Source organism: Vigna angularis, chromosome 2 (assembly GCF_016808095.1).
Source record: "Vigna angularis cultivar LongXiaoDou No.4 chromosome 2, ASM1680809v1, whole genome shotgun sequence".
Taxonomy (NCBI): domain Eukaryota; kingdom Viridiplantae; phylum Streptophyta; class Magnoliopsida; order Fabales; family Fabaceae; genus Vigna; species Vigna angularis.
Genome location: NC_068971.1, coordinates 43,475,271 through 43,498,532, shown reverse-complemented (window position 1 = coordinate 43,498,532; position 23,262 = coordinate 43,475,271). Strand labels below are relative to the sequence as shown.

The 23,262-nt window shown below is 33.1% G+C and overlaps 2 protein-coding genes across 3 annotated transcripts; both read right to left on the bottom strand.

Annotated features, from left to right (window-relative positions):
- Window positions 1–4,497: 4,497 nt before the first annotated feature.
- LOC108329035 (calcium-transporting ATPase 4, endoplasmic reticulum-type) lies at window positions 4,498–10,939 on the bottom strand. 2 transcript variants are annotated; one of them, XM_017563016.2, is made up of 8 exons: window positions 9,072–10,934; window positions 8,742–8,814; window positions 8,350–8,471; window positions 7,374–7,655; window positions 6,901–7,278; window positions 6,538–6,647; window positions 5,461–5,689; window positions 4,498–5,345 (listed from the first exon to the last, which is right to left on the bottom strand). In XM_017563016.2, the coding sequence occupies exons 1-8, from the start codon at window positions 10,482–10,484 to the stop codon at window positions 4,773–4,775; spliced, it is 3,180 nt and encodes a 1,059-aa protein (XP_017418505.1). In that variant the 5' UTR covers window positions 10,485–10,934; the 3' UTR covers window positions 4,498–4,772. The 2 variants fall into 2 exon arrangements, with proteins under 2 accessions (XP_017418505.1, XP_052728644.1); XM_052872684.1 differs by lacking the exon at window positions 5,461–5,689 and having other exon boundaries at window positions 5,185–5,345; window positions 9,072–10,939.
- A 4,193-nt stretch (window positions 10,940–15,132) lies between these two features.
- LOC128195367 (secreted RxLR effector protein 161-like) lies at window positions 15,133–15,894 on the bottom strand. Its single transcript, XM_052872642.1, has one exon. The coding sequence runs from the start codon at window positions 15,892–15,894 to the stop codon at window positions 15,133–15,135; it is 762 nt and encodes a 253-aa protein (XP_052728602.1).
- Between the last annotated feature and the right edge of the window lie 7,368 nt (window positions 15,895–23,262).

Here is a 23,262-nt window from a genome sequence, read left to right as displayed (position 1 = left end):
CATATTTTCAAAGCAATGGACATTCCTAATGTAGGCTTGGATCGTCTTCCAAGTATGAGAGAAGGACACTTCTGCAAAGAGCTTTTATTGTTTCCAAAGGGTTAGGTCTTTATTTTTGTTGATTTATTTCAATTGAGTATTAATATTTTTTTTCAACGAGATTCTACTTTTTTTTATTTTTTTTATAAGTAGTTTAAATAGTTAATGACATGCGAATATAGAATGTTTCATGTCAGTTCATAACTTTTTTTTATGAGTTTGTTGATATACTGATTAGATAAGTTTAACAATATACTTTAGATGAATATGTCCATATAATTATTAAACAAATATAACAAAAAACATTAGATGAATTATTCTAAATATTGATTAGACGGGTCTAGCAATACTAATTAGACAAGTCTGTCTATACATTAATTAAACAAGTTTATCAGCAAACACTAATTGAGTGTTTATACATTGATAAGATAAGTTTTTTTTTTTCATACGCAAATTATATGAGTATATTAATACACATTAGACGAGTTTATTCATTCACTGGTTAAACAAGTCTTGCAATACAATTAAATGAGTATACAATTACATTGAATAGACGACTATGTCCATATACTAATTAAACGATTACAACAAACACTAGACGAATATGTCTATGTACTGATTAAATAAGTTTAGTCCTATACATTAGATAAGTTTGTTTATACACAAATTAAATGAGTTTATTTATACACATTAGATGAGTTTGTCCAATAACTAATTAAACAAGTCTACAAGACACATTACACGAGTCTGAATATATAATTATTAGACAACTATGACAAGACACATTACACGAGTTTTTCCATACACTGATTAGAAGAATATAAAAAATTACATGAGATTGTCCATACAATAATTAGATGAGTATAACAAAAAAATATTAGACAAGTCATTTCATACATTGATTAAACGAGTATAGTAATATATATTTATTAGACAACTATATATACATTAGACAAGTCTTTTAACACATAAATTAGACAGGTCTATTAATAAACATTAGACAAGTTTGTTCATTTATTGTTTAGATGAATATTGCAATACACATTAGACCAGTTTATTTATATATAGATTAAATGATTATAACAAAAAATATTACACAGATCTAACAATATATATTAGGCGAGTTTGTCCATATATTAATTAGATTAGTAGCAAAAGTTTTATATGAGTCATTCCATACAAAGTATACCAAAAATATTATACGAGTCATTTTATACATTGATTAGATGAATCTAATAGTACATATTAGACGAGTATGTCGTCTATACACTAATCGGCAATTCACATTACATCAGTTTATTCACACACTAATTTATATTTTTAAATAATCAACTCTATATATTTATGCATATTTTTTATACTTGTAGAGAATTTACTCTATTCTTGTATATGTTTTATCTTTTATATTTTTAGAAAATCTACTATTTATATTTTTATAAACATATATTTCTAAGTCTATAAATTATTTTTAAGGTTAATTCTATTCAAAACTTAATTATAAACCTAAATGTAATTTTTTGATCTCTAATTTATTTTTAATAAACACACAATCAAACATTAATCAGTGGTTAGACATGGATTTAAAACAATTATTTTGAAAAGATGAACTCCAATTGTTCTTTCTTGGATTCTTGAAACATGGGTGATTGGATTGACATTATCAAGTTGGCAAAATAGGACTCGTAGACTTCCAAAGGAGAAAAATGATTGACAGACAAAATATGAATGATTTTTCATGTTCTTCAAACAATTTGAAAACCGGTTCTTCCAAAAATGATTTACTTGTATTAAACATTAAACTCAATTGAGATACATGCAACAACAATGCAAGGAGACATGGGTACCACAAACAAGAGAATAAGATGGGTATGAAAGATAACCATTCTGCTGAATAAATGAACTCCAATCAGTGCTAATTCAATTCTTAAAACAAGGGTGAGACTTTGATTGATTTGGAAATTTTTTAGAGTTGTGATTCATTGGTTCAGAAAAGGAAGGTTGATTCATGGACAAAATACGAAGGATTTGAAAAATGAAATTCAACTAATTGAATTTTGAAAAGCATTTAATTGCATTGATCAATTTGAAAAAGAAGTGGGAACTGGGATTCATTTTGTAGTTTAATTGGATTGAATATAGTGTTGTTATTCAACTCAAAATTATAATTGGAATAATTTTTAATTATAAATCCCACCAAGTTTTGATTGAATGGCATAAGTTATTTTGCTCATATTTTCAAAGCAATGGACGTTCCTGTGAATGTTATAATCTAACACACTCGCCTTCTAAAGATAAGAGAAGAACACTTTTGGAAAGAGCTTTTGATTGTTTCTTAAATTTTTAATTTCTTCTGTCAATATTTTGTCGTGGTACCAATATTAATAACTAAATATTTCACCCTATCATTTCATACATACTAACGGATATTTTGTTAAATTTCAATCGATATTATAGAAAGGAAATTTTTAGTTTGTTTTAAAAGTAATATTCTTAATTTACTACGTCTTTCAGAATTTTTTAGTTAATTTAAGAAAATCATATTAAAAGGTGACAACTTTTTTTACAAGCTAAAAAAATTTAGTGCGCTAAAATTATCGCGTTTTATAAAAAAATTCATTACTCGCTTAAAAAAATAATATTTGCAAGTTTTATGACAAACCAAACTGAATTCAATAATTTTTACAGATAATATTAGACAACGCCTCTTTAAAGAATATATGAATTTGGTGTTACAGTCCAATTAAAGCTAACCTTGTGGTAAAATTGGTCTGGGAGATATGTCTAAGCTGTAATCGAGGACACAATGTAATAAACATTACTTATTTTACTTCATGTGTATGTCTTGAATAATATATCAATATATGTTTGAGACATGATATAAGTTGCATATATGGTAAATAATTGAAATTCAAAATGGTTTATTTTAAATCTTAAACTGTCTTTGTATTACTCTAGAAGAAGATCAAGCTCTAAATTTTGGTTTTCATTTACAAATTTGATGAGGGAAAATCGGAATTTAAGTGTTTCAAAGGAGTTACATGTATTTGAGGCCCTAAACTATATTATAATAATCACAAAATGAAATATATTGACGTAAGATGACATACTATTCACAACATATTAATAAGTGAACAAATTATAAGCCTTGGCTGCTTGGTTAATGTTTTCTGCTACAGCTAAAATTTGAAATGAGTAAAACGATTAAACTGAAGTGCAGAGGGGTATGGAATGGAAGGAAGTGGAAAAGTCTTCTTATAGAAGAAGACTACAAAGACACGGTTTAAAATTAAAAAAAAATATATTAAAAGAGTTATTTTAATTTGAAATATTACTTATACTATTAAAAAAAATATTCATTAAGTAAGATGACCAAATGGTAAGACCAATTTCTATTTCAACATATATGGTAGTATATTATTGAGAAGATGTATAAAAGTTTGAAGCAGTTTTTTATTACCCTTCCCAGAAACGCATGTTAGATGAAGTGAGATAGAAGAGGGGATCCTAACAACAGAAATGGTTATAAGATCTGATCTTAGAACAAATTGATGCTAAATGACACACTCCACCATTTATATATTTTTCATCACAACTTATGGCGCGTCACTACTAAGTGTATTATTCATCCACCTACATATGTAATTGAGATATATTTCTTTTATGCCTACGAAAATTTTGCAATCAACTACGTTTGAAATTTTGTTACTCTTTAAGTTCATTACTATCAATACCTTTTTTCGTTAAAATTGTTCTCTACTTTTTAAACTGCGGTTACTTATATTTTTAAAATATACATTTTTAAATTTAATCTCAAGAATAGATTGATGATATAGAGATTGTAAACTCTCAGTTTCTAGTTTAGTAAGATTTTGAAGAATAAATTTACGAATACACGTTGAATTGAAATTTTGTTTACTTGAAAAGTAACCACTTTTCGAATATAATTTAAAGATTTTGAGAAGTAATCAAGTATGGTAAAATAATGTATAAACGTTGAAGGTTACTTGTAGAAAGGGTAAGCGTGGTGCACGAGGTTGCGCTGGAACCAACTACCAAAGCGTGGGGCAGTTTAAATATTATTTGTTGTCTGTTCAAATCTCCCCAGATGCCAAGCAGAAGGGCCAGTTCCATTTTGTCTTCAAACCCCTATGGGAATAAGAAGTGCCAACTGGCAACTGGATTATTGCTGCATCCTCATGATAGTACATATCAGAAAGTACCTTCCACACAGACACCGCAAAATCCCTATATCATCAAAGTTTAAGGCAAAGACGCCAGTACTACTTAGTCCTTTCATCCCGATTTTTCAGGCACAGAAAAATGTTTCCGAGTTGCGTAAACGATATGCATCAAGAACAAAGTGGATGAAAATTATACATCCAATTTTAGGTTTGGTATAAAATTCCACCCACTAAAACAAATAAATAGAAAATGACAGATTTTTCAGTAAGATAAATGTGAAGAAATCAAAGGTTTTTTCCTTTTTTGTGAGAATCTTAAAAATGTTCAAAGAACTGGGCAAAAAGGAAAATAAAAGATTAAAAAAAAGATATAGTGCACCCAATGCAAGCCCGGCCATCCCTCATTATAAAATGGGATGGAGACTACAGAAAGGCCTAAAATGCACTAATTTAAGATTAATTGGCCATGAAGCCACCTCTTCAGTCTCTAGTATATCATCGTCCATGGCGCTGAAGGTTTTAGCAACTTTTCTACCGACTACAGAAAAACGTCTACTCTGATTTTTGCTTTGATTTTCTTGATGGTCGACGCCCACTTGTACATCTCCCCACAAATTTCAGAATCTCGTCAATCAGAATGACAGGAAGTGCAACAGCCAAAACCAAAAGCCACTCGTTCAAGCTCAGGGGCACGATACCAAATACTTGTGCCAAGAATGGCACGTATAAGATCAAAAAGTGTAGACCAAATGATACTGACATTGCTAAAAGAAGCCAAGGGTTGACCCAAGGGGGCATTGTCAAAAGGCTTCCATCTTCAGATAGGGCATTGAGAGAGTTGAACATTTCAATGGCTACCAACACAGAAAGGGACAATGTCATAGCCTTCACTTTACCAGTGTGAAAGTAATCACAGGGGTTGTCAAACGTGATTGTTTTAGCACCGGCAGTGAATGGAGAAGCAGTGAAGTTCTTCCATGAGGAGCATTGATCCCAGTTGGCAAGTTGAGTATAAGTGACAAGAGTATGTCCATCCCCAGCGAGGTCAATACCCAAGAAAGAACCGTGTGTATACCATATGATGAAGACACCAACTGTAGCTAATCCAACATAAATCCCAATAACCTGTTATGTATAAAATCAGGTAGAAGATTATAGGTAAGTAATACACATAAATCATCATAATAAAGCCTAACAAAAGATACATGTGTGCAACAGAAAGAAAAGAGAAGGCAAATACCATATAGCGGAATAAAATCCACAAATTAATTAATGAGTCATCACTACGACGAGGAGGCTTCTTCATTATATCCTTATCTGGAGGATTAAATCCTAGAGCTGTTGCAGGGGGTCCATCAGTGACAAGATTGACCCACAAAAGCTGGACAGGTATTAATCCTTCAGGAATACCTAGAGCAGCTGTTAAAAATATTGAAGCAACCTCGCCAATATTGGAAGAGATCATATACCTGCAAAATTAATTTGTTACCACTTCAAGATAATATTAACTCATATTTTATCATTAGAGAAGGATCTTAAAATAGTAGCACGCATATAGGTAACTAACAAAAGTACATATCTAGAATACTAGATAAGGGCCATGCCATGAAATGCCGCTCAGGATTTTGAATGCTTTACAGTTAGAAAAAAATTATGAAAAGTTCATTTTAGCGTTCTTAGAGTTCTAATAAAGATTTCTCGTAGACAGCAAATTCTGAAATAGACACCTTAGGATTGGTAAAAAGAAATCTAGCAAAACAGGATTTGATCCAAACCCATCTAGCATCTCAGTTATTATAAATAAAAACGACACAGCTTAAACATCCAGATTAAACCAAACTAATGCCTCCCATGTTTCCAACAATTTGGGGGATGGATATGAAATGTGAAATACAATTTTCAATCTTCGTTATTTTTTCATTTTGTTTACTTGATATTCATAGGAAAAAGCTCATGCATCACAACTGTACACTTATGGTAGCAACATATGAACATGGTCCATGTTTATCTCAGTTCCTTTATTAGAAATCTAATTGTAAGAGTGTAAACAACAACTAAATGCACTGAAGGCATTTCTCCCTTTTCTTTTGAGTCATAAACTAAGCAAATATTGAACGATGAATTGATGCAGTAAATTATCAATATCCGCAGTAGTGGCTTAGATGAAATTGTGGACACGTCAATCGATCATTAAATTACATTTTATATATGCCAATTGTGAGTCAACACAGCGCTCACCAACAGAGAAAAAAGCCTATGGCAAGGTAAACACATCCCTTCATGCATGTATAAATTATTTAAAGATCATCAGAATCACCTTATGAAAGCCTTCATGTTATTGTAGATAGATCTACCCTCACCAACAGCAGCAACAATTGAACTAAAATTATCATCCGCCAACACCATATCTGAAGCTTCCTTTGCCACCTATATAGGATTAGCATAAGATAGAAGAGATGAGTTGCCAAAAATAAGCAATATTAACTGGCGTTCCTTAGTCCAACTAATTACAATTATCTTTGAGAAAAGACCCAGCACTTCAATTTTCATCAAAACTTTACATCAAACTAAAAACACAAGCATTCCCAAGACTACCTTAGAAAGCCCAAATCAATCACCAATGTTCACTTGTTAGTAATGCACCAGAATCCGTAATATGATTACAATGAAAAAAAAATACCTCTGTCCCTGCAATGCCCATTGCAACGCCGATGTCTGCAAGCTTCAAGGCAGGTGCATCATTAACACCATCCCCTGTCATGGCCACCACCTCTCCTTCTTCTTTGAGCAGCCTCACAATTTCTTGCTTGTGCCTAGGTTCAGCCCTTGAAAACAAAAGGCCCCCACTCTGGTTCAAATATGCCTTTTTATCACGCAATTCCATAAAATCTCTACCCGTCAAACTTTTAGAAGTAATGTCTTCATCAGGGGTAAATACACCTATTTCACGGCATATAGCTTCAGCAGTGTTCTTGTTGTCCCCAGTTATAACCATAACACGGATTCCAGCCTCTCTGCAGTCTTCAATTGCTTGGTATACTTCCTCCCTAGGGGGGTCCTAAGCATTCAATATTCAATTTCACAAAGTTACCACATTAACAAGATATGATGAAGATGATAAAACATGGCATATAAAACAAGCCTAAAACTTACCCTCAATCCAACCAAGCCAACAAAAATAAGTTCACTTTCAATTGATGAATAATTGGAAGGATTAAGCAAAAGCTGGTGTGCTGGATGATCGTCACTACCACTGTAGTTTTCAAATTTGGGGAGCTCATCCTTGTAAGCAAATCCCAAACAGCGCAATGCGCTAGTTGACATTTCATGAAGTGCTTGCAATACAAGGTTCCTAGCATTATCATCCAGGTTCACAATAGAACCATCTCGCAACTGAATTTTCGTGCTTCTGTCTAACACGTTTTCCACAGCACCCTACCAAATATTAGGGACAAATGCTGGTTAAAAGGATTTCCCAGTGGTGAGAAAAGGGAAGCAAGAAACTTTAAGAACATAAGCATGCATAGGGTCATGTATGGATTCAGCAAAAGAAACTATTCAAACTCCTACAGATATGATGAGAAACAAAATGACAAGGTGAATGAGAAGAATGATCAGGCCATAGTGTGACACAACCATGTTATCGAATTTGTTTTGGAAAACTTTATTCATTCAACAACACTCTGTTGTACTTGTAAATAACCGGTACTAAACATTGTACGAGACTAGTTTTGCCCCAACATGTTCCTGTTCTTTTAGTCTAGCCTTACAAAACATGTCTAAATTTTGGGGAGTTGGGATATTACCTATTTAGTTAAACAATTTTTTAAAAAGTTTATTAGTAAATAAATGGTGATAAAATAATAAATTTACTTTGAGGGAAGAATAAAAATACCTTACTCAAATAAAGATCTGAGAAGATTTCGTTTTCAAGAGATATGCTGCCTTGAATTTATTTTACAAAAATGAGAAAACCACATGACAAAAAGAATGGTATACACTTCCAAGTTAACCAGTATTTCCACATAGATATTAATTATGTAATTACAGAACAAGGTCATATCATAGAAAACTGATAATCTAAATGAACTGTCTAAATGAGAGAAAAGGTGACAAAAAGAGATAATACCTTAACTAGAAGCGACCTTTTTCCTAGACCAGAGTCCACAATGACGCCCATTGACTTCCGGTCACGGTCAAACTCAAGAGTAGCAAGCCGTCGGTCATGCTCATTCCACCATTCACAACAACCTACATTGAAATTTGAAGGTCAAGAAACTTAATATATTTATTGAATATGTTTTTTATACTAATTCATATTAATAAGCAACAACGCTTGTTGATCTGATATATGTGGTCTTTCTGATAAGTTCTGAATACATAAACTCAAACAAATTTATTAAAAAAAAACTTAAGATTACATAACAGCAAGTAACCTGTTTGCTAAAAAAATGCTTTACAAAATAATTTGCCTTGGTATATTTCACCACATTATTCTGTCGATAAACAAAATTAACTTACGCAGCAAGGTACTTGTGCTTGCCGACCGCATATCCTTGGATCCTTCAGGATGGCCCATCTTCTCTACCAAAACCTGGAGTTCCAACACAGAGTACAAAAAACTGTCAAACACCTTTACCTCCTAAAGCCGGTCAATACGTTCACACGGATGGATTAGTAAGAAAAAAACAAGAGATAATTAAAAAGAACAACAAAAGCATTAGACAACTTGATAATGCTCACTCTAGCGCTCAAAGTAATTATTTAAATAGATACTTCCTACAGAAGCATAGAAAAATTGCAAACAGTAAATGAAAAATATTCCAAGATAAATAAAAAAAGGGGTCCTACCTTTAAAGCTGCTTCAGTAGGCATTCCATGGGCGACGAACTTATGCTCTGATTGTGCGACTCCGGCATCATTACAGATAGCAGCTATTTTCGCAATCATCTGAAGATTAGCATCCAATCCTTCAGTCGGCCAGTTCTCAATTTGACCATCAGCTGGATTGTACGTGGTTCCTTCAACCTTGAAGGCTCGAAGTGTGTCCACATTATGGCCAATTGCGATTAATTTCGACACGGCCATTTGATTGGTAGTCAGTGTGCCAGTTTTATCTGAACAAATCACAGTGGTACAACCCAGAGTCTCCACGCTAGGTAGCTTCCGAACCAGGGCGTTCTTCTGGGCCATCTTGCGAGTACCAAGAGCCAGGCAAGTAGTGATGACAGCCGGTAAACCTTCTGGAATAGCAGCCACAGCCAGCGCCACAGCAATCTCAAAGTAATAGGTACACTTTTCAAATGAAAACTTGAAATTCCTGGGCCAGCCATCCACGTACTCCCATGTAAGGAAGTACTTAACATTGATGAGCCAAACCAAAATACATATAAGTCCAATTATCTTGGTTAGGTTCTCTCCAAACTCGTTGAGCTTCTTCTTCAATGGGGTATCTTCCTCACTCTGCGACGCCACATGTATCTGCGTATGCACCTTCCCAATTTCCGTGTCCATGCCCGTCTGAGTGACCAAGCAAAAGCAATGACCGTTAACAACAGTAGTCCCAGCGAAAACCATACATCTCTTCCCCTGGATATCAGCATCTTCCTCCACACGCCTGTTAATCTTATTCACCGCTTCACTTTCTCCAGTCAGAGAGCCCTGCTCCAACCGCAAAGTGGAACTGATCAATTCCACAACGCGCATATCTGCAGGCACCTTATCGCCAACCTTAAGCTCCACGATGTCGCCAGGGACGAGATCCTTCGCAGGCAAACTGGGGATTTTCGTGCCCTCTCGAATAACCATCGCGTGCTCCGACTGAATCTCTTTCAGCGCATCAAGCGCCTTTTCCGCATTGCTCTCCTGCCACACGCCAACAATCGCGTTGACGATTAGTATCAGGAATATCACCAAAGGCTCAACGAACGCCGTTATCTCCATCTCACCGCCTTCGTCTCCGTCGTACCAAGCGAGCACAAAGGAAATTATTGCGGCGGCGAGGAGAATCCGAACAAGCGTGTCGTTGAACTGCTCGAGAATCAGACTCCATATCGATTGGCCGTCGTGCTTCTCCAACTCGTTCAATCCATAGATCTTTTGCCGATTCTCGACCTCCTCGTGATTCAACCCCACTTTCACATTCACCTTAAAGTGTTCCTCGCACTCACGCACGTCCTTCGCCCATGCCTTGAAGATTTCACGGTCCGAAGCTCCGGAACTCGTGTTCTCCGGTTTCCCATAATCTTGGCCTCCCCTCCCCATTCAGATCCGTTGAATTTTAACCTGGAGAAAACAATTTCCGTACAAAAAATTGTTTCTCCCGTCAATTCATAAACGAAATAAGCAAATCTCGACGGTATCTATCGAACTCTGGATGCAGCGATGCAACAAAAACCCTAATTGAGAGAGACGCGAGAGCAGCAACTGCTTCGCGAAGAAACAGAATAAAAACGGACTTTGTTAAACGAAAGAGGAAATCAGATATGAGATCCTGAGGAACTGAAAAACTGACAAGTGCTTGGTGTGTGAGTGTTTGTTAGTGTGAAGAAAACTCGGAGTTTGTTGGGGCTCTAGAATGGCGGAAGGGGCGTTGGTTTCTCGTGAGAACTGAAAGTGAGAAAGAGAAAAAGAAAAAGATTGAAAGGGAAAGGGTTTTCAACTATGCAATGTCTCACGCATCGTACAATGTGCTTGCCCAGTAAGCTAACTAATGGAATTTGTGGCCCAACTTCTCACTCTACTTTGTTTAGTGAGTGGCTTATGCCTGGTGGTTATTATTTTTTTACTAGGTTAATCAGACGAAATTTCGTGGTACGATCGTCCCACATTAAAAATATACACAAAACATTAACCGAAAATTCACATTGAAAATTTCCACAATGACTTGCCGTTTTTCCATTTCCCACTCTTTCTTCCCATTGCCACGTGTTCTGTCCAGTCAACACCATTTCTGGCTTTCGTCTGGAACCTTCTTCTATCAATACTTTTGACCGCTCATATGTATTTTTCTCTCATAATAATCTCTTTTGCTATTAAGTTATTTTATATATTGTTATTTATTTAATTTCATTCATTTATTCTGTGATAATTAAAGATTTGATTTATCAGGTAATTATATCATAACTAATTTTGAATAACAATATATAAACAAATATTGAGGACGAATCTAAATCCAAATTATGAAGCAAAGATTAAAAGTATGTTGAACAGCCGTTTTCTTTTACTACTATTAAAAAATTAATTAAACAAGCAATAATTGAGAATCCTAGGGCGTAGTTTTAATGCGTGCTTTCGTGGAATGTTCATTGTCACACAAATCTATGAATGTGCTACGAAGTCAAAATTACAGTGCCACGGGATTGGTAGAATTGAAAGACCCCAAGAAGGGTTCGGTAAAATGATTATGTTTATTTTTTTTTTTACACAGTGATGGAAAAAGGGCGAACAGTGTTATTATTTTAATGGAATACCAGTTAATGTCTAAAACTGATGTCATCTTTTATCATAATGAAAAAGCATAACAGTGACAGAAACAGCAATAAATTATAACCAAAAAAATGTTTGTTGGATAAAATAATTTGGGTTGATTTGGCTGAAAGACCACATGAAATTATTGTATACAAATTTAGTTTTAAACCGTGACTTGTTTGTAAATAATAAATATTTTTAAAGATGAAAGAAAATAATAATAATATTTTTAAATTTATAATTAAATTTTGAATAGAATTAATTTTAAAAATAATTTATAAGTTTTAAAAAAAATGTATATATATATATATATAGAAATATAAATAACAGACTTTATAAAAATATAAAAGATAAAATATTTGAAATTAAAAATATAAATAGTATATAAATAGTATTTTAAGATATTTTAAATAACAGACTTGTTTATTTTTTGAAAGATATTATAAGATGGAAGAAAAATAATAAATATTTTTAAATTTATAATTAAGTTTTTAATATAATTAACCATAAAAATAATTTAGAAATTTTAAAAATTAATATATTTATAAAAACATAAATAATAGATTTTATAAAAATAAAAAAGATAAAATATGTAGAACTGATTCATTAAAATACAAATCAGTATATAAATAAATTATTATATTGATATTCATCTAATCAATATATTGTAAACTAAATTGTTAGACTAATATAATTAATACATATTTTTATATATTTGTATTATTGATTTTTTTTTCATAATATTATAAAATAAAATTTATAATATTAAGAAATATAATTTTTTTATTGCAAATATATAATTTAAACATTTAAGATGAACTCTTTAATATAATATTTTAATTTATTTTGTTATAATTATAATTACATAAAAACTTATATCATTTTTTATGTATAAACGAGTAGTGTTACTTTTGTATTAAATAATATCAATTTAATGTTTATACACTAAAGAAATAAGAAAAATATTCAAAAATAAAAATATTCAATAATAAAAATAATTATATTATAAATTAATATAAAAAGATAAATGTAAGTTTTTTGTAAGACAAAATGATTACATTACAATTATATATTACAACGTAAATAATATGTATTATTAATAAATATATTATTTTTTAAATCTATTATATATATATATATATATATATATATATAATTCATTCATGTTATAAATATATATAATAAATTAAAATATTTTCTACTTTACATAATTATTTATTTCAATGTAAATTTAATTCGATTGATACCTGCCAATGACGTTAACTTCAATTGATGGTATAAATGAGTATGCGAATAATTATTTAAGAAAATAAGTAAATAAATATGGCTTTTATAGTAAGTGTTGTGTGAAGATCACTATGTTTCAAAGTAATTATTTGGATTAAATTTGGTTTTAATTGAAAATTAAAATTAGTATCTATTCTAAATTTTAGATTAATTTAGTTTTATCATTTTTAAAATAAGTTAAATTTAGTTCTTTTAATTAATTTTTTTTAATTTATCTAAAATTTTAAACGTATTCTTTAATTAATATGAAAAATAAAATAAATCAAATAGTCTGTACAACTCAAATATTATATTTAAACGTGTTTAAAATATTAAGTATACATAATTAAATTTGGTTAAAATAATTAAATCCATCGTAAAAACAAAATTAAGAAAATACTAATTTCAACTTTTACTAAAATTTAAAATTTAAAGAAAAAAATTTAACCCATATATATTTTTAACTTTTACTTTTATTAACCTATGCTTTAGGGTATTTGTTAGTATTTTTGAAAAAAAAATATATGAATCTTAATATTGTTTATAATTAAATAAGTATAAATCTATAATTAAGGCGCATAATAACTAAGTACTTCAGTATAAATATATATATATATATATATATATATATATATATATATATATATATATATATATATATATGTCTTTTGAAATTATTAATTATGATTTATAAATGTATAAATAAGAACTTTTGGATAAATACTTGATTGTTGCAACCCTACAATCTGGGTCTCCATATGGGTTTTAGTTTTTAGTGATGTCAGTGAAAGAACAACGGGCCCACTCAAATATCAGAATTTGAAAATTAAAAGTCTAACGTCAAGGTCGAGGTAGCTGAGTTGACCCGGATTCCAAATTTCAGGCATATGCTTTCACGAAAGCAACGTAAACAAAATAAAATAAATAGCTCCACAAAAATTTCTCATTTCCTTCTACAAATAAAATCAATACGAATAAAAACTATGGCTATAAATTTTAAATCCATTTTTATTAAATCTAATTACAATTCCATAACTTAATTATCACTTATTGTTAATTTTAACACTAAAATGATTTCGATTTCAATGTACTTTTGTCATTTGTTAAATTTCAAATTTATCACCTCTTTTAAAACACAACCTCTTTTATTACTAACATAACAGTGAAAAATGTAAAAGACGTAAAACATGAAAGAAAATTTGAGACTAAATAATAAAATGTGTGGAAAAAGTGTTGGTTGATTAAATTTACAAAACTGTCCAAGCAGACCTTTTATAAACAAAAAAAAATAGCAGAGAAATTTGATTAAATAGGGCTACTATAGCTTTTCAAAAATTAATTAATTATTCAAAGAAAAAAAAAAGTCTTCAGGTTAGTGATATAATTAGTGAAAAAACAAAAATAACAATAATTAGGTTTAAATATCTGCGTTGAATTTACAAGGGATAAATAATAATAATAAGTTGGAAGCAGTTAGGAAAAGAGCAAAACTAAAAGTATTAAAATCATTGGGAAATAAATTATTTTGTTGATACAGTTTAAAGTATAGTTGGTGATTGGAAAATGAAAAGTGGAAGTTGGTCTTTGGAAATTTATTTCACTTGAAAACCATTGGTGAAAGGTTGTAAGTGGTGAGAAAGGACGAATAAGAAAAAACACATATTTTATAATTGATAAAAATAAATAAGATAACCTCTCCAAATACAAATCTTACCAAACAAACCTACCCACCATGAATATAATAATATAAGAGCACGAGAGAAAGGAATCCTGTCTTATTTGATGGGAGAAGGAGGTGAAAAGAGACGAAAAAGAAAATAAAAAATAGAATGAGAAAGTGTAATTAATTAGATTAAGGAAAATAGAGTAAAAGATGAGTAATGATTGTTAAATATGAAGGTATGTGTAACTCTAAATGTACTCTGTGAGAGAATGCATTTATTAATCCAGAAGAGTTGGCTTATATAAGCCTTACATGACAGAAAATAAACAGAGAATAAACTGCAACAGAGCCACGATCTAAATGGCTACCAAAAAGGCGGAATAAAAAACTCAACTATCTCCTAAATAATAGGACAAACTAACAGCTCTGAATACTGGAGCTTTATTAACTGACATACGTAAATAACACCTTTTGACTAACATTCCCTCCCTAAGCTACATGCGTCTGTTGCATTTAGCTTACTTCAGTGACTTTTATAACTCCAAGCATGCTTCGAATCCTTTCAAATTGATCAAGTTTCAGAGGTTTGGTCATAATGTCAGCAACCTGTTCATTTGAACTGCAGTATGCTAGGCTGACTACTTGATCATTCACCAAGTCTCTGAGAAAGTGGAATCTCACTGCAATATGTTTGCTTCTTCCATGGAAAACAGGATGTTTTGACAGTTGGATAGTAGAGCTATTGTCACATAATATTTTAGTTTCCTTCTTTTCCTTTGAACCCAGTTGTTCTAAGATTCTTCTGAGCCAGATACATTGGCATGCACAAAGAGCTGCAGCAATATATTCTGCCTCGGTAGTGGATAAACTTACAACAGGTTGTTTTTTCGAGGCCCATGAGACAGCTGCAGACCCAATTATGAATACTGAGCCAGATGTGCTTCTTCTATCATCTAAATCTCCTGCATAATCACTGTCACTGTAAGCTATGAGACCAGTTTTACCTTCCTTTTTATAAAACAAGCCATACTCGGTGGTCCCCTTAAGATACCTTAAGAGTCTTTTGGTTGCTGCCCAATGTGACTCCTTTGGGTTAGCCATGAATCTGCTTATCAGATTTATTCCAAACATCAAATCTGGTCGAGTTACTGTCAAGTACATGAGACTTCCAATTACTTGTCTAAATTTAGTTGCATCTACTGCAACACCGTTGTCATCCTTTGAAAGCATGGTACCTGGAACAATAGGATTCCTTACAGGATTACTATCTGCCATGTTGAATTTGGCTAGAACCTCACGAGCATATCTTCTTTGACCAATAAAAAAAAATCCCAGCATTACTTTGTATGACTTCTACTCCAAGAAAGTATCTCATTTTTCCCAAATCAGTCATGTCAAATTCTAGCATCATTGAACTTTTGAACTCCTCACACATGTTCCTACTATTCCCAGTAAAGATTAAATCATCAACATAAAGGCTAACTATTAAAATATTACCATTATTCCTTTTTGTGAATAAGGTGTGTTCACTGGAGCATCTTTCAAACTGTTCCTTTGCAAAATAGGCTTCAATTTTGCTATACCATGCTCTTGGTGCTTGTTTAAGCCCATATAATGCTTTCTTTAACAGGTATACTTGATCTTCTTTTCCTTTCTTGATGAATCCGGCAGGCTGCTGGACAAATACTTCTTCTTGGAGGTCACCGTGTAGGAATGCACTTTTTACGTCCAGTTGAAACACTTCCCATGCACTTTGAGCTGCCAAAGCTAATAGTACCCTCACAGTATCAAGTCTAGCTACCGGTGCAAATACCTCTGTGTAATCTATTCCATATTTTTGAGCATAGCCTTTGGCCACTAATCTGGCTTTATACTTTTCAATATTGCCACTTTCATTGAATTTCGTTTTAAAGATCCATTTAACTCCAATTGGTGTAACACCTTTTGGAAGAACAACGAGCTCCCAAGTGTTGTTCCTTTCAATTGCCGCCATCTCTGTATTCATTGCTTCCCTCCACCGCTTGCTTTTACATGCTTCTTCGAAGGAATGTGGATCATCAGCGTCAGTTGCTATCATTGCCATGAAGCTTTCTTCTTCGGCTTCTGCTGATAGATTGGTTTCAAAATCAGCCATCCATGTTGGTTGTTTCCGTAGTCTTAGTATTCTTCTTTCACTTGTTCTTGTTGCCCTCCCTTCAACTTGATTACCCACTGTTTCATGTTGTGCAGGTTCTACGTCTTCTTGTTCTGCCTCGGGTTCTGCGTCTTCTTGTTCTTCCTCGGGTTCTGCGTCTTCTTGTTCTGCCTCGCTTTCCTTATCTTCCCAATCAAGGACCTTTGTGTGATCTTTTTCTACATGTTCGTGCCAATTCCAGCTTTTCTCTTCTTCAAATACTACATCTCTACTCACAATGACTTTCTTTGAGATGGGATCATATAGTCTGTATGCTTTAGACTCATCACTGACACCCAAGAAGACACATTTTTGGCTTTTGTTGTCTAACTTACTTCTTTTCTGATCTGGGATATGAGTGTGTGCTACACAGCCAAATATTCGAAAATAATCAACACATGGCTTTATGCCGCTCCAGACTTCTTCTGGAGTATGCTCCTCTACTGCAGAAGTTGGACTTCTGTTTTGAACATGTACACACCACCGAACTGCCTCGGGCCAGAAAGATTTTGGAACCTGCTTCTCATGCAACACTGCTCGTACAGCGTTCATGATGGTTCTATTTTTGCGTTCGGCGACTCCGTTTTGTTGGGGAGTGTAGGCAGCCGTCAATTGCCTATAGATACCCTGATCAGTGCAGAATTCAGCAAACTCCTTAGAGGTGAATTCACCACCTCTATCTGTTCTTAAGCACGAAATGTAGGTACCAACTTCCTTTTCAACACCAATTTTGAAGCTTTTGAAGACATTGAAGCTTTCGGATTTTTCATGCAGAAAATAAATCCAAACTTTTCGTGAGTAATCATCAATGAAGGTTAGTATATACCTTTTATTACTGTGTGAGGATGGTGTGATGGGACCGCAAATGTCTGCATGAATTAACTGAAGCTTCCTTGAGGCCCTCCACTTGCTTTGCTTTGATATGGAATCTCGCTGTTGTTTTCCCACAAGGCAAGTAGTGCAAATCGTTTTGGCAAACTTCAGAGAAGGGAGTCCCAGTACCATTTGTTTGCTTGCAAGAGTGCTTAACCCTTTAAAATTAAGGTGTCCGAAACGACTATGCCACAGTTGAGTTTCCTTTTCAGTATCATCATCAGCTTGGAAGCACATGGGGTGTAGTGATGCTGTTACATAGAACATCCTATTCCCTTTCATGTTAGTGTGCATAACTAAGCCTTTATCTGGATGAAATATCTTTCACGTGCCATTTTGAATTAGAATGGCCAAACCCTTCTCTTGAAGTTGTCCTAGGCTTAGAAGATTTGTCTTAAGCTCAGGAACAAGATAGACGTCTGATATTACATGGGAGATGCCATTAATTTGCACTCGAATGTTTCCTTTTGCAACTACGGCCATTGTGGTGTTATTTCCTAATTTAACAGTTCTGTTAAATCTTTCTTCTATGTCTGTAAACCAATGCTTGTTTCCTGTCATATGATTACTGCACCCCGAGTCCAGAAACCAATCCTCTTCTTGTACAGTTTGTGGTGACTCTTCATAAGCCACTAACAGAACCTCTTCTTCTGCCTCCTCAAGTGCAAAGTTGGCTTTCTTCTCCAGTTCTGGACACTCATATTGAAAGTGGCCCAATTTGTGGCATTTAAAGCATTCAATAAGTGCTTTATTAATATGATATCTTCCTCTTCCTCTCCCGCGACCTCGACCACCTCTGCCTCTACCGAATCTGCTGTCATGATCTCTATCATATCGATCATTATTGGTAACTTTCAGTACCTGCTCATCTGTCTGGAAACCTTGCATCCTTTGCTCATGAACAATTAGGCTACCGTGAAGTTCATCAATACTCAAAGTGCTCAAGTCGTTGGATTCCTCTATGGAGCAGACAACATAATTGAATTTAGACGTCAATGATCTGAGAATCTTGCTGACCACCGTGCTTTGTTCCATGATTTCACCATTTGATTTCATCTTGTTGACTACACTTAGAGTCCTTGCTAAGTAGCTATCAATCTTTTCGCCTTCTTTCATGGTTAACAATTCAAACTCTCGTCGTAACGCTTGAAGTTGGGCTCTCTTCACTTTAGTAGATCCTTGATATTTTTGTTGCATGGACTGCCATATGGCCTTTGAGGTACTCTTATCCAGAATAGTTTCCAGAATCTCCCTGTCAATGGCTTGAAACAGGTAGTTCTTCACCTTCAAGTCTTGTAGTTGGGCATCTTCCACCTTCTTCCTGTGTACTTCTTCACTGGATGTGGTTTCAACTGCAGGTATGCCTTCTTCTACGAGGTGCCACAACTCCTTGCTTCGTAGAAAATTCTCCATCGTCATAGACCAGAAATCATAATGGCCATCGAACCTAGGAATAGCCGGTTGAACAAACTTCTCTGACGTAGACATCCTTTGCACTCCAAGTATTTTTCACTCACTGTATATTTCACTCACTGTTCTCTCAACGTACCAGGCCCCTTGCGGAGCTCTGATACCAAATGTTAAATATGAAGGTATGTGTAACTCTAAATGTACTCTGTGAGAGAATGCATTTATTAATCCAGAAGAGTTGGCTTATATAAGCCTTACATGACAGAAAATAAACAGAGAATAAACTGCAACAGAGCCACGATCTAAATGGCTACCAAAAAGGCGGAATAAAAAACTCAACTATCTCCTAAATAATAGGACAAACTAACAGCTCTGAATACTGGAGCTTTATTAACTGACATACGTAAATAACACCTTTTGACTAACAATGATATCATGTTACACTTTTACATTCATTTGATACAGACTACAAGACTAAAATAATTAAAAAAGTGTAAACTTTTGTATTGTTTTAAGGAAAAAGAAAATAAAAAATAAGTAAAACAATTAGAGCTGTCAAAATGGGTCACAATCCGCGGGTCAACCCGGCCCACCATGGGTTTGAGCCGGGTTGAATTTGAAAAAATTGTATTTTTTTATGCGGGTTAGATTTAAATCCGGCTCATTTAAACCTGGCTCATGCGAGTTGAATCCGTGGTGGACCGGGTTGGCCCACCAACCCACATACCTAATTTTATTTTATTAAAATTTAATTTTAATTTTATAAAAAAATATTTATTATTTTGTTTTTGCTTGAAAAAATTATTTAAGTTCCTTGTTTTCAAAATTAATTAAACACCCATTGGGAGTGAAATTGTTTAGATTTGAATTATAGAAAATTTGTAACTTTTTTAATTTTAAAAAAATTGTAATTAAGTGAGTCAGTGAGCCAACTTGTTTACCCACTAACCCGTGGTGGGTCGGGCTGTGTTCGAATTTTTCTGACTCGCTAATAAATGAGTCGGGTTGGGTTGGCTCACTTAGTGACCAACCCGTAGTGGGTCGGGTCGGGTCGAGTCGGATGATCCGTTTTGACAGCTCCATAAACAATGTCAAATGAATGTAAAATATGTAGGTGTGTCAAAAAAATCTTTATTCTAAAAAGCTCTGTGTAAGTTAAGAGAAATAAAGAATAAATACGTGAAAAGTTGTGTATTATTGTGATTGGTTTAAGAAAATAAAATATGATCTGTAATCAACTTAAGTGATTATAGCAGTACAGATTAAATTTAAATATAAAATTAACTACAAATGAAAATGCACAATCAATTTACATGCTTATTTTTAGCCAAATGAATGATTTAAGAATATAGCTGATTATGTCTTTGAAAAGCATGTTAATCAGATGAATTTTGACTTATATAATTTATTACATATCATATATAATTAATTGTGTAAGTTTATATTGAAACAAATGATTTAATATAAATTATGAAGTATAAAACTATTAATCAAACTATATAAAACTATTAACATATATTTCTTGGTGTTTCTTTACATGTGAGAAGAAAACATAAAAAAAAGTAGGTGTTTCTATTAATATATATTTGTATTAATCGAAAGCAAAAAGTTGGTGGGGGCAATTGCACCCGATAAAGTTGGATCCGTACGGGCTAGTGTTGTCTTTTCCTCCACCCTTTTCTTTTTGACATTTAAATTCTTATCTTAAATATTTGTGGAAAGGGCTAAGTTTATTCTCTAAGATGATGGGGAGAATACTATCTTCTCATCCACTAATTCTTCACACTGTCATTCAAATTTTTAAGAGTATTTAAAACAAGTTATTTATTTATTTATTTATTACTGTTTTTATAGTGTTGTTATTACTATAATTATTATTATAAGTGAAAACACATATATGTGTTATTTTTTCTATTATAATAAAATTACTATTATAATTATAAAATTAAGTATAAATAGTTTTTTGTAATTTTTTGTAAGTAATTTTTATTTATTTTATAAATACTTTTTTTAATTAAAAAAATTTATTTTAATCAAAAAGAACTAGGCATAGTATATTAAGCAATGATCTTATGTTTTTTTAAGAAATTTCACAATGAATTAGGTGTTTGTCCACTATAATATATTTATCATAATACTTTTTACCTCTATTATCAGAATTTTGAGTTGTTTTTTTTCAGTATAACTATACTTTGACTTTTAAGAACTCTGAAGACATATAAAATTTTATCTCAGATTACTTGCATCCATGTGGACACACACATGAATTATTTTTAGTATCTTTGAACTCCTTTTAGCATTTTTTTTCTTGAACTTATTAGTTTGTTTGTTTTTATTTTAATTCACAATATTTTTTCTTTGACTTTTTAGTTTGTTTGTTCTTATTGTAATTCACACAAGTCTTAAAATAGTAAAATATAAAGTATTTATATTTTATTAAGCGCTTGATTAATTATTTATATTTTATTAATCGCTTGATTATCTTGATGGAGATATGTTTTAATCTTAACGATTTGAAGTTTTGCATGACTCCTCATGTTTTTTACTGTATCTATTAAAGTTTGATTTATTTTTTCTGCCACGCAATTATGATCTAGAGAATCAGACATAATGTACTTGACAATGATCTCATGTTCTTAAAGAAATTTCACAAATGAACTAAGTGTTTGTCTATACCATAATACTTTTTACCTCTGTCTAATTTCACAATTTTAAAAATTTGAAAGATATCTAAAGTTTCATATTTCAAAATTAGTAAAATATAGGTTTAATAAGTTATTTTGTCCCCAATTTTTGTTCACGGAGGTCAAATTAGTCCATCCTTTAAAAATTGTGTCACCATATCCAGTACACCACCTCTGGAACAACCACCCGTCGCTCCGATATCCAGAGGTACGCGCCGTCGCCGCCGTGTTATGCGCCGTCGGAGACCTCCCGAAACATCAGTTCATGCGGTGGGAGCCGGAGATGGACCTTCTGGACTGGCTACGCTTGCTATTCGGGTTCCAAATAGACTACGCTCGAAACCAGTGGGAGCACCTGGTTCTTCACCTCGCGAACTTGCAGATGCGCCTCGAGCCGCCGCCATCGATCGTCAACGCTGGCATGTTGCGGCGCTTTCGGAAGAAACTGCTACACAACTACTCTTCGTGGTGCTCGTTCCTCGGCCTGAAGTCAAACGTGTTGCTCTCAAGCCGTCGCGACCCGACCGATCTCCGTCGCGAGTTGGTGTACGTTGCGCTGTACCTTCTGGTTTGGGGGGAGGCCGATAACCTTCCTTTCACTCCCGAGTGCATATGTTATATTTACCATTTCATGGCGAAGGAAGTTAATCATGTTATCGATGAACACATTGATCCTGATACTGCTCGTCCTTTTATGCCTACAGTTTCTTGTGAATTAGGGTTCTTGAAGTCTATAATTATGCCAATTTATAATATTATTAAAGTTGAAGTTGATAGTAGCATAAATGGAAAGGCTCCCCACTCTGCACGGAGAAATTATGATGACATTAATGAGTATTTTTGGAGTAGGAGGTGTTTGAAGAGGCTGGGGTGGCCTTTGAATTTTGAGAGTAACTTCTTCGGGACTACTCTGAAGGGGAAACGCGTAGGCAAGACTGGTTTTGTGGAGCAGAGGTCGTTTTGGAATGTTTACAAGAGTTTTGATAGGCTTTCGATGATGCTGATTTTGTTCTTTCAAGCAGCGATTATTGTCTCTTGGGAGGGTACGAATTATCCTTGGCAGGCCTTGGAGAGAAGGGATGTGCAAGTGAAGATGTTGACTGTGTTTATCACTTGGAGTGTGCTTCGAGGTTGCTTCAATTTGTGCTTGATGTTGGGACACAGTATAGATTTATTTTTAATCAATTTTTCACAATTTAAAAAAATGCACTATAAAAATAATAACTAAATAAAAGTATTTTCTTAGAGTAGAATAAAAGTAGAAGAGAGAGAAAAACCTGACAAAAACCTGTATTGTACAGAAAAGTAGAAGAGAGAAAAAAAACTTTAACATCGTTTGTACGTATTTAACGGAAGGGATTTCTGAGTCAAATTTGATAAAGTGGGAACACGATTGACACCTTTTTTAAAGAATGGACTAATTTGATATATAAAAACAAAACTAGAAACAACAAAATAAACTATTAAACCTAAAATATAAAAGAATCAACCATTTATATTAGC